The sequence below is a fragment of the Tachyglossus aculeatus genome, chromosome 2 (assembly GCF_015852505.1).
Source record: "Tachyglossus aculeatus isolate mTacAcu1 chromosome 2, mTacAcu1.pri, whole genome shotgun sequence".
In the NCBI taxonomy this organism is placed as follows: domain Eukaryota; kingdom Metazoa; phylum Chordata; class Mammalia; order Monotremata; family Tachyglossidae; genus Tachyglossus; species Tachyglossus aculeatus.
Genome location: NC_052067.1, coordinates 54724231 through 54740340, shown reverse-complemented (window position 1 = coordinate 54740340; position 16110 = coordinate 54724231). Strand labels below are relative to the sequence as shown.

General features: G+C 48.9%; 2 protein-coding genes and 2 non-coding genes across 5 annotated transcripts in view; 3 read left to right on the top strand and 1 right to left on the bottom strand.

Moving 5' to 3' along the window:
- Positions 1 to 3602: 3602 nt before the first annotated feature.
- TCP1 (t-complex 1) lies at positions 3603 to 14472 on the top strand. Its single transcript, XM_038766272.1, has 12 exons — positions 3603 to 3740; positions 6643 to 6728; positions 7203 to 7331; positions 7771 to 7868; positions 9074 to 9184; positions 9573 to 9754; positions 10524 to 10650; positions 11667 to 11842; positions 12518 to 12641; positions 12894 to 13086; positions 13174 to 13337; positions 14164 to 14472. Exons 1-12 carry the CDS (start codon positions 3677 to 3679, stop codon positions 14378 to 14380), a joined length of 1671 nt encoding a protein of 556 aa, XP_038622200.1. The 5' UTR covers positions 3603 to 3676; the 3' UTR covers positions 14381 to 14472.
- On the top strand, positions 6248 to 6384 carry LOC119924655. The gene has a single exon (XR_005449356.1). It is a non-coding gene; the product is annotated as a small nucleolar RNA SNORA29 (small nucleolar RNA).
- Positions 8768 to 8903, top strand: LOC119924654. The gene has a single exon (XR_005449355.1). It is a non-coding gene; the product is annotated as a small nucleolar RNA SNORA29 (small nucleolar RNA).
- Positions 14368 to 16110, bottom strand: part of ACAT2 (acetyl-CoA acetyltransferase 2) — a 42268-nt gene continuing 40525 nt past the window's right edge. For both annotated transcript variants that reach the window (XM_038766283.1, XM_038766292.1), the window contains one exon: positions 14368 to 14796. In XM_038766283.1, the coding sequence (XP_038622211.1) occupies positions 14629 to 14796 (168 nt within the window). In that variant the 3' untranslated portion in view covers positions 14368 to 14628. The remainder of the gene's footprint in view (positions 14797 to 16110) is intronic.

The window sequence follows — 16110 nt, the reverse complement described above, 5'->3', positions numbered from 1 at the left end:
AAAACAGTGCTTGGCACATAGTAAACGCTTAACAAATACTATTAACCATTAAAGCAGCAGCATGGCCCAGTGGAAAGAGAACGGGCTTGGAAATCAGAGGTAGTGGGTTCTAATCCCTCCTCCACCACTTGTCAGCTGTATAAGTCACTTAACTTCTCTGTGCCTCAGTTTCCTCATCTGCAAAATGGGGATTAAGACTGTGAGCCCCACATGGGACAACTTGATTACCTTGTAACCTCCCCAGCGCTTAAAACAGTGTTTTGCACATAGTAAGCGGTTAATAAATGCCATTATTATTATGAGGCCCAGAGAATTGAAGTGACTTGTGCAGTCACACAGCTGACAACTGTACTTCCCAAGCGCTTAGTACAGTGCACCCAGTAAGCGCTCAATAAATACGACTGAATGGATAGAGCAGTGCTTTACACATAGTAAGCGCTTAAACAGAAGCAGCGTGGCTCAGTGGAAAGGGCACGAGCTTTGGAGTCAGAGGTCATGGGTTCAAATCCCACCTCTGCCATTTGTCAGCTGTGTGACTTTGGGCAAGTCACTTCACTTCTCTGGGCCTCAGTTTCCTCATCTGGAAAATGGGCGTTAAGACTGTGAGCCCCCTGTGGGACAACCTGATCACCTTGTAACCTCCCCAGCGCTTAGAACAGTGCTTTGTACATAGTAAGCGCTTAATACCATCATCATAATAATAATAGCATTTATTAAGCGCTTAACAAATACCATCATCATCATAATAGCAAGTTACTATGAGTACTTCCCAAGCGCTTAGTACAGTGCTCTGCACCTAGTAAGCGCTCAAAAAATACGGCTGAATGGAGAGAACAGTGCTTTACACGTAGTAAGCGATTAACAAATACCATTAACAAGCCATTCACAAAAAACAAATACCATCATAGTTATTAATAATGGTCGCGAAGGCGGCTCACAACTAAACAGTGCTTTGCACATAGTAAGTACTTAATATATGCTATCATTATTATTATTATTATTAAAAAAGAGGAAAACGGAGGCCAAGCGCTTAGTACAGTGCTCTACACCCAGTAAGCGCTCAATAAATGCGACTGAATGGAGAGAACAGTGCTTCACACATAGTAAGCGCAGTAAATACGATTGATTGATTAGTATTAGTATCATTATTATTATTAAAAAAGATGAAAAAGGAGGCCAAGCGCTTAGTACAGTGCTCTGCACCCAGTAAGCACTCAATAAATACAGCTGAATGGAGAGAACAGTGCTTTGCACATAGTAAGCGCTTAACAAATACCATTAACAGGCCATTCACAAAAAACAAATACCATCATAGTTATTATTAATAGCCGCGAAGGCGGCTCACAACTAAACAGTGCTTTGCACATAGTAAGTACTTAATATATGCTCTCATTATTATTATTAAAAAAGAAGAAAAAGGAGGCCAAGCGCTTAGTACAGTGCTCTGCACCCAGTAAGCGCTCAATAAATACGGCTGAATGGAGAGAACAGTGCTTTACACATAGTAAATGCAGTAAATACGATTGATTGATTACACATAGTAAGCGCTTAACAAATACCATTAACAAGACATTCACAAAAAACAAATACCATCATAGTTATTATTAATAACCGTGAAGGCGGCTCACAACTAAACAGTGCTTTGCACATAGTAAGTACTTAATATATGCTATCATTATTATTAAAAAAGAGGAAAAAGGAGGCCAAGCGCTTAGTACAGTGCTCCGCACCCAGTAAGCGCTCAATAAATACGGCTGAATGGAGAGAACTGTGCTTTACACATAGTAAGCGCAGTAAATACGATTGATTGGTACTAGTATCATTATTATTATTATTATTATTATTAAAAAAGATGAAAAAGGAGGCAAGCGCGTAGTGCAGTGCTCTGCACCCAGTAAGCGCTCAATAAATACGGCTGAATGGAGAGAACAGTGCTTTACACATAGTAAGCGCTGTAAATACGATTAACTGATTGATTACACATAGTAAGCGCTTAACAAATACCATTAACAGGCCATTCACAAAAACAAATACCATCATAGTTATTATTAATTGTCGCGAAGGCGGCTCACAACTAAACAGTGCTTTGCACGTAGTAAGTACTTAATATATGCTATCATTATTATTATTAATATTATTAAAAAAGAGGAAAACGGTGGCTAAGCGCTTAGTACAGTGCTCTGCACCCAGTAAGCGCTCAATAAATACGGCTGAATGGAGAGAACAGTGCTTTACACATAGTAAGCGCTGTAAATACGATTAACTGATTGATTACACATAGTAAGCGCTTAACAAATACCATTAACAGGCCATTCACAAAAACAAATACCATCATAGTTATTATTAATAGCCGCGAAGGCGGCTCACAACTAAACAGTGCTTTGCACGTAGTAAGTACTTAATATATGCTATCATTATTATTATTATTATTATTAAAAAAGAGGAAAACGGAGGCTAAGCGCTTAGTACAGTCCTCTGCACCCAGTAAGCGCTCAATAAATACGGCTGAATGGAGAGAACAGTGCTTCACACATAGTAAGCACAGTAAATACGATTGATTGATTGGTACCAGTATCATTATTATTATTATTATTTAAAAAGATGAAAAAGGAGGCCAACCGCTTAGTACAGTGCTCTGCACCCAGTAAGCACTCAATAAATACGGCTGAAGGGAGAGAACAGTGCTTTACACATAGTAAGCGCAGTAAATACGATTGATTGATTACACATAGTAAGCGCTTAACAAATACCATTAACAGGCCATTCACAAAAAACAAATACCATCATAGTTATTATTAATAGCCGCAAAGGCGGCTCACAGCTAAACAGTGCTTTGCACATAGTAAGCGCTTAATATATTCTATAATTATTATTATTATTAAAAAAGAGGAAAAAGGAGGCCAAGCGCTTAGTACAGTGCTCTGCACCCAGTAAGCGCTCAATAAATACGGCTGAATGGAGAGAACAGTGCTTTACACATAGTAAACGCAGTAAATACGATTGATTGATTGATTGATTGGTATTAGTATTAAAAAAGAGGAAAAAGGAGGCCAAGCTATTAGTACAGTGCTCTGCACCCAGTAAGCGCTCAATAAATACGGCTGAATGGAGAGAACAGTGCTTTACACATAGTAAACGCTTAACAAATACCATTAACAGGCCATTCACACAAAAACAAATACTATCATAGTTATTAATAGTGGTCGCGGCTCGCAACTAAACAGTGCTTTGCACATAGTAAGTACTTAATATATGCTATCATTATTAAAAAGGAGGCTAGACTAGTTTAAAAAGGAGGAAAAAGGAGGCTAGACTAGCCCTGCTCCATTATCCGCCCCCGCCACGCCCATCAACCGCCTTCTAGAAGCAGCTCGAACGTCCCAAGCCGCATGCGCAAGGCGCATGCGCAGACCGACCCGCCCCCCGACTTGGACAAACATGGCGGCCCCATCCCCGACCCGCCCGCCGGTGACGTCACCCATTTCCCGGCCGCGGATTGGCGGGGAGGGCCGTGACGTCCCCGCACCCCCCTTTTTTCCCGTCGTGCCGCGCGGCGGGAGGAGGCTGGTTTTCCCGGCACCCTCCGCGGCGGCGGTTGGCCATTGCCCGCATGGTGCCCAAGTTGGCCTCCTGTCCTGTATTGTCCTGATCTGATCGTGTTTGGCCTGCGGGGAAGATGGAGGGGCCCCTGTCCGTTTTCGGGGACCGGAGCACCGGGGAGGCCATCCGCTCCCAGAATGGTGAGGGGCAGGGACCCCAAGGGGGGTTGGGGGGGACTGGACCAGGCCCAGGACCCATCCATCCTTCCACCCATCCTTCCATCCATCCATCATCCATCCTCATAGTGCTGATGGTATTTGATCAGCTCCTACTCTGTGCCAACCACTGTTCTAAGCGCTGGGGAGAGAGATGAGGGCATCAGATCCACGTGGGATGCATGCATCCATCCAAATAGTAGTGATGATGGTATTTGATCAGCTCCTACTCAGTGCCAAGCACTGTTCTAAGCGCTGGGGGGAGAGATGAGGTCATCAGATCCACGTGGGTTGCATGCATCCATCCAAATAGTAGTGATGATGGTATTTGATCAGCTCCTACTCAGTGCCAAGCACTGTTCTAAGCGCTGGGGGGAGAGAGACGAGGGCATCGGATCCACGTGGGGCGCCCAGCCTTCACCCCCATTTTCCAGATGAGGGGACTGAGGCCCAGATTAGTGGCTTGCCCGAAGTCACGCAGCTGGCAAATAATAATAGTGGTGGTATTCGTTCGTTCATTCGTATTTAATGAGCGCTTACTGAGTGCAGAGCACTGTACTAAGCGCTTGGGAAGTACAAATTGGCGACATAGAGACGGTCCCTACCTAACAACGGGCTCACAGTCAAGTCTACCCCAGCCTTAACAAAGGGCTTGCACATGAGTGCTTAACAGATAATAATAATGATGGCATTTATTAAGCGCTTACTATGTGCAAGGCACTGTACTAAACGCTGGCGGTGGGGGGATACAAGGTGATCGGGTTGCCCCACTTGGGGCTCACAGTCTTCATCCCCATTTTACGGATGAGGGAACCGAGGCACAGAGAAGTTCAGTGGCATGCCCAAGGTCACACAGCTGCCAAGTGGCAGAGCGGGGATTCGAACCCATGACCTCTGACTCCCAAGCCCGGGCTCTTGCCACTGAACCACGCTGCTTCCCCTGTGGCGGAGCCCGAATTAGAACCCACGACCCCCAAGCTCCATCCATCCATCTCATTTAATGAGCGCTTACTACGTGCCGAGCACTGTGCTAAGCGCCTACGAGAGTCCAATGCAACAAGGGTTGCAGCAAGCCGGGGGAGGGGGGACCAGACATTAACAGAAAAAAATTGCGGGTGAGGGTAGAAGTGTTTTTCGTTCATTCATTCATCCATTGTCGTATTTATTGAGCGCTTACTGTGCGCAGAGCACTGTACTAAGCGCTTGGGAAGTACAAATCGGCAACATATAGAGACAATCCCTACCCAACAGCGGGCTCACAGTCTGGAAGGGGAGGAGACAGACGACAAAACAAGTAGATCGGCGTCAATACCATCAAAATAAGTATTATTCTTGTTTTGTGACCTTGGGTAAGTCACTTCTCCGTGCCTCAGTTACCTCCTCTGCAAAATGGGGATGAAGATGGGGGTCCAGGTGGGACAGGGATTGGGTCCAACCGGATTAACTGGGGTGTACCCCAGCGTTTAGTACAGTGCCGGGGACATAGTAAGCCGTGTCTGGGCCCGCCCCCCTTTGTCCAGCTCGTACGAGGGTCTGCAGAACAGAGGGGGAAAACCGCCGGCCAAATGGAGCTTAGGTGGCGTCTATCACGTGTCCGCTGCAGCCTGGAAAGCCTCCTTGGCGACCCTCCCCTTCCTCGGGGCGCTTAGCTAATGTGGGCTAGGCCAAGCCCCAGCTTTATTCATCATCATCAATCGTATTTATTGAGCGCTTACTGTGTGCAGAGCACTGTACTAAGCGCTTGGGAAGTACAAGTTGACAACATAGAGAGACAGTCCCTACCCAACAGTGGGCTCACAGTCTAAAAGACTGCCATCTGGGCATACAGCCACCAAATCAGGGCTGTTGAGCGCTTAATGTGTGCAGAGCACTGTGCTAAGCTCTTGGGAGAGTAGGATATAAAAGCCAACTCACAGTAGGGAGGACAATCGGTGGTTGTTTTTGAGCGCTTAGTGTGTGCAGAGCACGATGCTAAGCTTTTGGGAGAGTACAACACAGCCACGAGCTCCCAGCGTGGAGGACAGTGGGAAGGGAAGGCCACTTTATTGGTCTTTCCCAAGCGCTTAGTACAGTGCTCTGCCCGCAGTAAGTGCTCAATATACTAGAATGAATGGCAGTCAGTGGTTTTTCTCCCTCCATGCAGCACAGGCATTGGGTCCAACCTAATTAACCTGTACCTATTCCAACCCCTAGACTAGTGTCTGACCAACAGTCAGCCCTTAACGAGTCTCGTAAAGGGAAGATGGATATTAATATAAATGACAGACACGTACATAAGTGCTGGGGGTTGAATAAAGGGAACGCACGCAAAGGGTGACACCGAAGGAAATGGGAGACGAGGAAATGCGGGCTTTGTGGAGGAGAAAAGGACACATAATAAGCGCTCAATAAATATGATTGATGATGATGATGACAAGAACTAGGGCCGTGGTAAGTTATTTTCTCGGTCGGATACACTTGCCCGCCGCGGGGCTGCTGGAGTCCAACGAGCCCTTCCCATTTGACTACCTCCTCGCCGGTCCCACAGACGAAGAGGTTATGCTTATGGGAGAGAAAAAACGTTGCCACGGTCTGAAGGAGGAGGTTTCCCGTACCTTTTTTCCTACATGAAGTGGCAGGACAAAACTAATCACGGACAGCCCGAGGTGAAACTGGATTAGGACGGAATTTGACCGAGCAGTGCAAATTTAGAGCGTGCTTGTTTAGCCAGTCCTTGACTTTTCTGGGCGACGTAAAATAAGAACCCGCGAAGGATGTATTTGGATTCCTCGGCCACGTGTGAACGTCCGTTGGTTGCTGCGTTTCGGAGAGGTATCGAAGGGTGTGCTTCATTTTAAGTTTGGAGTCGGTTTCTGATGTGACTTGGATTTCCTCTTTAATTTTGCAGTCATGGCAGCGGCTTCCATTGCCAACATTGTCAAAAGCTCCCTAGGACCGGTTGGCCTGGATAAGATGCTGGTGGACGATATTGGTGTAAGTGCACGGGATTCCTCATTGTTAGATCCTTAAAAGGCCGGGCCGGTGGTGGAGGTGGGTGATTCCTAAGGGTTTGCCGGAGAAATTCTTGGCTGCTTTGTAGTAGCAGCAAAAGGGAACGGAAAAGGCGTTTTTCCCTGGAATCTAGCACCTCGTGGAGGATGGTAAACACGCAGGACTGATCATTTTTAATTAGCGACAGACATTGGTCTGGAGGCAGGAGGGTAATCCGGTCCCACTGGCTTGAAGATCCGTTCCTCAGCCCCTCCCTGTGCCTGTTTCCTTCCCTGGAAAACGGCGGTGGTGATACCTTCCTCTCCCTCCCTCGTAGGGATGTTGAGAAAATAGTCGTTAGGAAAGCCCTCTCCCAATTCAAGGGGTTCCAGGGGAAACCAGATAACTAGTGTAACGTACCGGTCGTACTTACGCAGGTGAATTTTTGCGTCACTCTTCTTCCTTTTTAAAACGTAGGATGTCACCATCACCAACGATGGGGCCACAATCCTGAAGTTACTGGAAGTGGAGCATCCCGCAGCCAAAGTTCTCTGCGAGCTGGCCGATCTGCAGGACAAAGAAGTTGGGGACGGAACCACCTCAGTGGTACGAAACGACTAGAATTCACCTTTCGTGGTTGGCATTGGCAGGGGTCATTTTTTATAGATTGACGGACCTCGTTTTTGGTAGGCAAACTTATCATTCTTTAAGGAATCGGTTAAGCGTTTACTACGTGCCAGGCACCGTACTAAGTGCCTGGGGTAGAGCCAAGCTCATGGGGTTGGACCCGTCCCACGTGGAGCTCCCGGTCGTCACCCCCATTTACGGATGAGGAAAGTGAGGCCCGGAGAGGTGAAGTGACTTGCCCAAGCTAAGTGGCAGAGCTGGGATTAGAACCCAGGACCTCCCGACTCCTAATCATTGTGCACGATTGAACAAGAATTAGGATACGCCGTGCTACTGTAACCCTTTTGGCCTCTCGATAGGATTGGTGTTCTTTTAGACCGTGGATATTGAGTTAAAAATGTTTTTCTCCTTACAACAGGTTATTATTGCGGCAGAACTCTTAAAAAATGCAGATGAACTAGTCAAGCAGAAAATTCACCCCACATCCATCATCGGGGGCTATCGCCTGGCTTGCAAGTAAGGCCGCCTTTATCATCAATCGTATTTATTGAGCGCTTACTATGTGCAGAGCACTGTACTAAGCGCTTGAGAAGTACAAATTGGCAACACATAGAGACAGTCCCTACCCAACAGTGGGCTCACAGTCTCAAAGATCCTTTATGTCATACACTTACCCGAGGCAAGCTTACTTGTCCTACTGAAACTTTCATCGGAAACACTCGTTGGGGAATTTAACCGGTGTTAGGCTTGGCTAACCTATCTGGTGGGATTTGGGCACGTCTCCTAGGTTTTTGAAGGCAATCGGGGGTTTTGCACCAGATCCGTGTGGCAAAATAAGCCTCACTTGGCAGCATTTGAGTGGCTGAGACAGACTGGGAGCCCGAGGGTGGGGATTGTGTCTGAGCTCTTAGAAAAGGGTACTGCACACAGTACGTCGACTTCATTAAACATTTACTAGGTGCCTAAGAACCGTGCTAAGCGCTGAAATACACAGGACAGATCAGTGTGGACACAGTCTAAAAAGAAAGGGAGCCTAAGTGCGTTCTTCCCTTTTCAGGGGAAAGCGGGGGCCAGAGAGGTTAGTGTTACGGGCAGGGACCTGTCTGCCAACTCTTGGTTTGTTGTACTCTCACAAATGCTTAGTACAGTGCTCTGCACACAGTAAGTGCCCCGTGAATACTCTAATTTACCGCCCGACGTTACACACCTCAGACCTGGGTTCTCCGCCTTTACTGAAACCCAAGCCCCGCGGTGTCCTGGGACCCCTGGGAACTTCTATTCAGGTTCTTTTAGGCTCCTCTCTTGTGGCTAATTTTTATCAAACGATAAAATAGGAGTTGACACCTAACCTCTCAGCCTCGATTTCTTTTGCCAGCTGTCCCGTTTGAATCCGTCAGGAAGGCTGACTCTCTCATCTTCCCATTTGACTACCACTCTTTTGAACCACAGACTGAGTGGTTATGCTTATGGGATAGACAAAAAGCTGCCGTGGTCTGAAGGAGAAGATGTCTGATATCTTTTTCCCTATATGAAATGGCAGAACAAAATCAGTTTCGAAATGGTAAATGACTGGACTTAACAGGACACTTTTACCTTAAACTAATTTAAGTAAGAAATTACAGCGATTAAACGTATAGATAGTAAACTTTTAGTCCGATTGCAAGAATGTCTATTTGCATGCGGTGCCGGTACGAATTTAAAATCGGTTTCCTTTTCTACAGGGAGGCCGTCCGGTACATCAATGAAAATCTCATCATCAACACAGATGAGCTTGGTAGAGATTGTCTGACTAGTGCTGCTAAAACATCCATGTCTTCCAAAATCATCGGAATGTATCCTTGCCTAATACTGAGAAATCCCGTTCTCAGCGTGATCGTTGCCGTGGACGGGTAGCGGCGTGCCCCGGACGGGATCCGTGGGGATCGTTCCAGGAACATTGCGTGGGGAGGTGGACGGGGAATGAAGCAGATTAGCAGGGGCCAGCAGCCAAGGTACCACTGTTGTTTGGTAAAAACTGGGGTGGAGCGGACAAAAGCAAAGAGAAACACACTCTGTAGTGTGAGGCCAAAGTCCTAGACATGTTCGACAGGTTCCTACTGTATCTGAATTAAAATACTTCCCAAAAACGAGTCGATCCTCTTTAGACTAGGTCCTGGTTTCCCTACACACGGCAGTGGTTCCGTTACCCATTCATTTTTTCTTCCTTGACCCTTGCGTTAGCGATGGCGACTTCTTTGCCAACATGGTCGTGGACGCGGTGCTTGCAGTCAAATACACGGACGCGAGAGGCCAGGCTCGGTACCCCATCAACTCCGTCAACGTGCTCAAGGCACACGGACGAAGTCAGAAGGAGAGCATGCTTATCAATGGTTACGCACTGAATTGTGTGGTGGGTTCACAAGGTGAGGCGGATTTCGTTCCGGGCCAGGCTTCCCTCACCTTCCTTCCCTTCGGGGCCTGTGCGATTGAGATTTCAAATCTAAAAGCGGGGAAATGCAGCTTTTGGGTCGTGTCTCATGCGAATCGAAGCCAGTCGGCTCCATCGAAATGTAACATTAACGGCACACGGGTAACGCCGCCTGGAGTCTGAGACCTTTGATGTTATCTACCCCGGCGCTTGGAACAGTGCTTGGCACATATTAAGCGCTTATCAAGTGCATAATTATTATTACATAGTTTCCAGGAAGATGGTTTTCCTTCCCTCTCCAGAGAAGATGTTTTACTTTTAGTTAAGATGCCTTCCAAGGCCTTCTGATCTTTAGGTTAGAAAGTTTCTCAGGGCCATAATCTTCTGCAATTTAAGCCGCTGTCTAAGTTACAGCAAATAAATTCTTGGGTTTTAAAATGGGAGCGGGTGAATTCAAATTCGGGGGGGTGTTGGATGCTTTTATGCTGAACTATTCGCATTCTGGGAATTTACAAACACTGGAGAGTGTTTTGGCACAACTGTTCTAGTTCTCCTTGCAAATGTAGTGCCGTGTAAGGCCTAAGTCTCGAGGCAGTCAAAAAATGTTTCAAAACAGGAAAATAGCAGGGAAATGTAAATTCAGGCACTTTACTGTAAACCTGAGTTTGGCCTACCAGCTTTCGTGACACAGCCATTTTTTCGCTATGGAAGTTTTAAACTTACTTGGAATAGAATAGTTGAGTCGTCTCTGTATTTTATTGTAGGCATGCCCAAGAGAATAGTGAATGCAAAGATTGCCTGCCTTGACTTCAGTCTGCAGAAAACCAAAATGAAGCTCGGGGTGCAGGTGGTCATTACAGACCCTGAAAAACTGGATCAAATTAGACAGAGGTATGTAGGATTTTCTATTTTCCCCACCAAGTATTAAGGCTGGACTCTTTTTTTTTAAATCAAGGTTGAAAGACTGAGCTCGTTACTTCTTACTTCTGCCGTATTGTACTCTCCCAAGTGTGCAGCACAGTCCTCTGCGTAGAGTAAGCACTCAAATACCATCGATCGATTGTTAGCCCAGCAAAAAGTGTAAAACAACAAATCATTTTTCCAGGAAAGCAACAAAACGAATTAACGCAACATGAGCGCTCACGATATGCGGAGCTCTAATAAGCACAGGGAAAAATCCTCAGGTGGGCAGAGGTTAGGTGCGGGATCCAGGACTCCCAGCTGATAATCAAGCTGGGGAAGAGACAGCCAGTGGATGAAACCACAAGACTAGGATGGGAGCGAGTGGAATAAGGACTGCCGAAAATAAACTTTCGCTGCCGCTAGTGCCCGTGGCAGAGGTCAAAACCCGACCCACAGAGTGTTTTGAACAGAACCCACTGCCCTGCTAATCCATACCAGGTGGGGCTGCAGGGCCCAAAGGTTATTCAAAGCCTCGTTGAACTGGGATATTCAGGCAGGGAAATCATCTCTGCCCCGCCAAGAGTCAAGATCTCCAATGGTGCTAATCAGATACCACATTTCCCTCCCGAAAGCGGTATGCAGTGGTTGCCAAAAACAATTCCGCCTACTAGTAGCAGCATGGCATAGTGGACAGAGCACAGATCGGGGTCTAAAGGACACACATCTGCTGTGTCACCTTGGGCAATCACTTCCCTTCCCTGTGCCTCCGTCACTTCATCTATAAAACGGGGATTAAGAGCGCGAACCCCACGTGAAGTCCCGTCTACCCCAGCGCTTAGAAATAGCGCTTTGGCAACACGATAAGAACTTAACAAATATCGTTAATAGTAGTTAATACGATTTTCACAAGCCTAAGGAGTTTTGAAATTTGGATCCCCGGCTTGTGTGGGTATTTGGGCGTCATGTCGGGAACGGTTTGACTAAGGTCTCGTTCCCCTTGGCAGGGAATCCGACATCACCAAGGAGAGGATTCAAAAGATTCTGGTCACCGGGGCCAACGTGATTCTAACCACCGGCGGCATTGACGACATGTGTCTGAAATATTTTGTGGAAGCCGGGGCCATGGCGGTGCGAAGGGTTTTAAAGAGAGATCTTAAGCGCATCGCCAAAGCATCTGGAGGTACGTTTCCGGGCGGTCGAAAGCAGGTGCCGCGATTTTATTCCCCTGGGCTTTTTTAACCTCTGGCTGTTCTTGTGCTGGTTCGTCTCTGCCGGTGTGACAAAACAGTAGCTTATCTCACCACAAAGACGCACGATAATAGTTGAGGTTCCCTTTTTAAGGTGTATCAAAGCTCACGTTTCCCTTTTGGTTGAGAGCGGACCATGTCCACAGACATGCCCTTAGAGAAACAACGTGGCTCATAGAAAACCTCAGTCAGGAGCTTCAGAGAGGCTAGGCTGGAATAAGCCGATGCCTTCATTCTTCACGGAAAATAACACGCTTTTCTATCCCGTTGCTGCACATCTCTCATTGCCAGCGTGTTCTCAACCAACGCGAAGTTTGAGGACTCGAAGTAATGCTTGGTTTTTAGCCTTTGGGTTATTCCTTCGAGTCACCAGACTGGATTTCCGCCTCTCCCGTGTCCTTTGGCTCACTTCTCATGCCACTGAAAAGTTGGGGTGGGATGAGACTCAAGTAGTTGGGACCCCTGGGTGAATTGGAGACTGTCTATTAAAAAAATGCCTCCTCGCATGTGAAGAACGGCACCTAACTTGTCGGAGACATGAGCGACGTCGGGGCCACGGGCTAGCGACAGGGTCCATCTCCGTTAAAATTCCGTGTTCCGTTTTAAAGCGACCATTCTGTCGACCCTGGCTAATCTGGAAGGAGAAGAAAGTTTTGAATCGGCGATGCTGGGACAAGCGGAAGAGGTGGTTCAGGAGAGAATCTGTGACGACGAGCTGATTCTAGTCAAAAAGTAAGCCCCGTCCAGGGTGCGTTTGTCACCGAAGCTTCCCGGTTCGGTGCGGGGTGGCGAGAACGGCCGTGTCCACGGGGAGAGAGCAAGTCGGGGCCACCGGAAACCCAGGTGGAACCGTTTCTGAGTTTCATGTGCTTTTGTAGGATGTCAACGTCGCTCCGGGAGTTTAGCGGGCCGTCTTAGGTGTCTCGCCTTAAAGCTGACCGGTTCCCGGGAAAGACCCCTAACCCGCAGCCGTTCCTCTTACAGTACGAAGGCCCGGACGTCTGCGTCCATCATCCTGCGCGGGGCGAACGACTTCATGTGCGACGAGATGGAGCGCTCCCTTCACGACGCGCTCTGCGTGGTGAAGAGAGTCCTGGAGTCCAAGTCCGTGGTGCCGGGGGGCGGGGCGGTGGAAGCGGCCCTCTCCATCTACCTCGAAAACTATGCCACGAGCATGGTAAGGCCGGCTGGTGTGGGGGTGTATCCTTTCCTTCGGAGTTGACCGCTCCATTATCTCCCGCCCCCTCCCGCCCCTTCCCTTTAGGGATCGCGGGAGCAGCTAGCCATCGCGGAGTTCGCCAGATCTCTCCTGGTCATCCCCAACACCCTGGCCGTCAACGCCGCCCAGGACTCCACCGACCTGGTTGCCAAGCTGAGGGCCTTCCACAACGAGGCGCAGGTCAACCCGGAACGGAAGAACCTGAAGTGGTAGGGATACCACCCGATTGAGAGGCCGCGGGTCCGGGGGCAAACGGGCGCGTAGCCATCTCTCTGGCCGCGGCGGGAAAGGGACGGGGAAGGAGGCTAAGTGATCGGGGCCGCACGGACACCGGGCTCTATTGGCCTTGGCACCCTCTCCGTCCTGAGGAAAGGCAGCGTGAAACAAAGGCGCCAGGCTCAAACGCCAGGCACCTAGAGTCGTACCCGCCGCCCGAAAGCCGTCTTGCCGCTGGGAAGAATCCCAAGTGGGAAACCGGCCAGGGCCTAACACGTACCATAGACACGGGAGAAGGTTAGAAAAAAGAAAACCCCAACCCAGATAACGAACCTGGATCCACGGATTGACGAGTTCTCTGCTTACCGTTCGCGGACACGGTTCCCCGTCCTTTCAGTCGGGGCTCCGGGTGATTCACAGTGATTCACAGTGCTCTGCACATAGTAAGCGCTCAATAAATACGATTGATTGATTGATTGATTCACAGTTAGAGAACAGGGGGAAGGTTGGTTCTCTAACTGTGGAACTGGCACTTCTGAAACGATGACAAGGTTGTGGGGAGGGTGGGGGTGGGAAGCCCCCTTTAATGGGGCATCGGGGCAAAGCGCAGCCACCACCATTTTTGGAAGGACTAGGCGTATAGCCCTCGTCTCCCCCGAGGACCTGGGTTTCGGAGGCCGGGCGGCTCAACGTAGATATCGGATGTCCCTCCACCCAGAGCGACTGAATTTAGGACCGAGTCGAAACACCCTCACCCCTGCACCTCTTATGAAAAACACCCGTGCCCCCCCCCCCTTTTTTTTTTTTTTTTAAATACAGGATCGGGCTTGATTTAGTCAACGGGAAACCGCGTGACAACAAGCAAGCCGGGGTGTTCGAGCCGACCCTGGTCAAAGTCAAGAGCCTGAAGTTCGCCACCGAGGCGGCCATTACTATCCTGCGGATCGACGACCTCATCAAACTGCACCCGGAAAGCAAAGACGAGAAGCGAGGGGGCTACGAAGACGCCGTTCACTCCGGAGCCATCGAAGACTGACGCGGTGCCTTTTTTATTTATGACAGGGTCACGGCCCGCGCGGGCTTGATCCGGCACTTCTGTCTGACAATAAAACAAGCCGGTAAAAAATCGGGTTCTTCACCGTTATTTTGCGGTTGGGGCGGGGCGGGGGGTGGGGGGGGGTCCCCTGGAATGGTTACTTAAGGGATGTGAGGTCTCCCCCATCTTAATCACCATTCACGACCGGGTACAGATGGGGGAATAACTAAAAGAAAAAGCCATCGGCTTTATCTTTCGACACACACGGCTATGCCCATTCCTCCTCCGACGCACAGGGCCGCCACGCCACGCTTCCCGCCGGTCCGCTCCAGGGCGTAGAGCAGGGTGACCAGGATGCGGCAACCGGACGCTCCCAGGGGGTGGCCCAGGGCTATCGCTCCCCCTTGGACGTTGACCTGAAGGAAAGCAGAGAGTTTTCACGGCACACAGCAAACAAACTGATGGGACAGTCGGGGATGGGGAGAGAGCTAACCGCTGCGGGAGAGCAGATAGAGATAATAAAAATAATGATGGCATCTGTTAAGCGCTTACTATGTGCAAAGCACCGTTGGGCTACACGGTGGGCACACAGTCTTCATCCCCATTTTCCAGATGAGGTAACTGAGGCGCCTCAGCTGTCCAAGGTCACCCAGCAGACGTGTGGTGGAGCCGGCATTCGAACCCGTGACCTCAGACTCCAAAGCCCGGGCTCTTTCCACTGAGCTACGCTGCTTCCCACCCGCAAATGCTGGAACCTGTACAATCATCAGTCGTATTTACCGAGCGCTTACTACGGGCGGAGCGCTGGGCTAAGCCCTCGGGGGAACGCAAGGCAGTGTAAGCTCACTGTGGGCAGGGAACGTGTCTGTTTATTGTTTCACACTCTCCCGTGTGCTTAGTGCGTTCATTCAGTTGTATTTGAGCGCTTACTGTGTGCGGAAGTACAAGGTGGCAACAGGTACGCAGGGCGGTGCCCACGGCGCTCAATAAATACGACTGAATGAACGCGTTTATAGAGGAGCACAGGGTTGCGGGTGCTAGGAAAATAGTCCGGGAGTGCTTAGTGTGTTCATTCAATTGTATTTATTGAGCGCTTACTGTGTGCAGATAAGTGCTTGGGAAGTACAAGTTGGCAACATAGGTACGCAGGGCGGTGCCCACGGCGCTCAATAAATACGACTGAATGAATGAGTTTACAGTCTAGAGGAGCACAAGGTTGCGGGTGCTAGGAAAATAGTCCGGGAGTGCTTAGTGCGTTCATTCAATTGTCTTTATTGAGCGCTTACTGTGTGCAGATAAGTGCTTGGGAAGTACAAGCTGGCAACATAGGTACGCAGGGCAGTGCCCACGGCGCTCAATAAATACGACTGAATGAACGAGTTTACAGTCTAGAGGAGCACAAGGTTGCGGGTGCTAGGAAAATAGTCTGGGAGTGTTTAGTGCGGTCATTCAATTGTATTTATTGAGCGCTTACTGTGTGCAGATAAGTGCTTGGGAAGTACAAGCTGGCAACATAGGTAAGCAGGGCGGTGCCCACAGCGCTCAATAAATACGACCGAATGAATGAGTTTACAGTCTAGAGGAGCACAAGGCTGCGGGTGCTAGGAAAATAGTCCGGGAGTGCTTAGTGCGGTCATTCAATTGTATTTATTGAGCGCTTACTGTGTGCAGATAAGTGCTTGGGAAGTACAAGCTGGCAACATAGGTACGCAGGGCGGTGCCCACAGCGC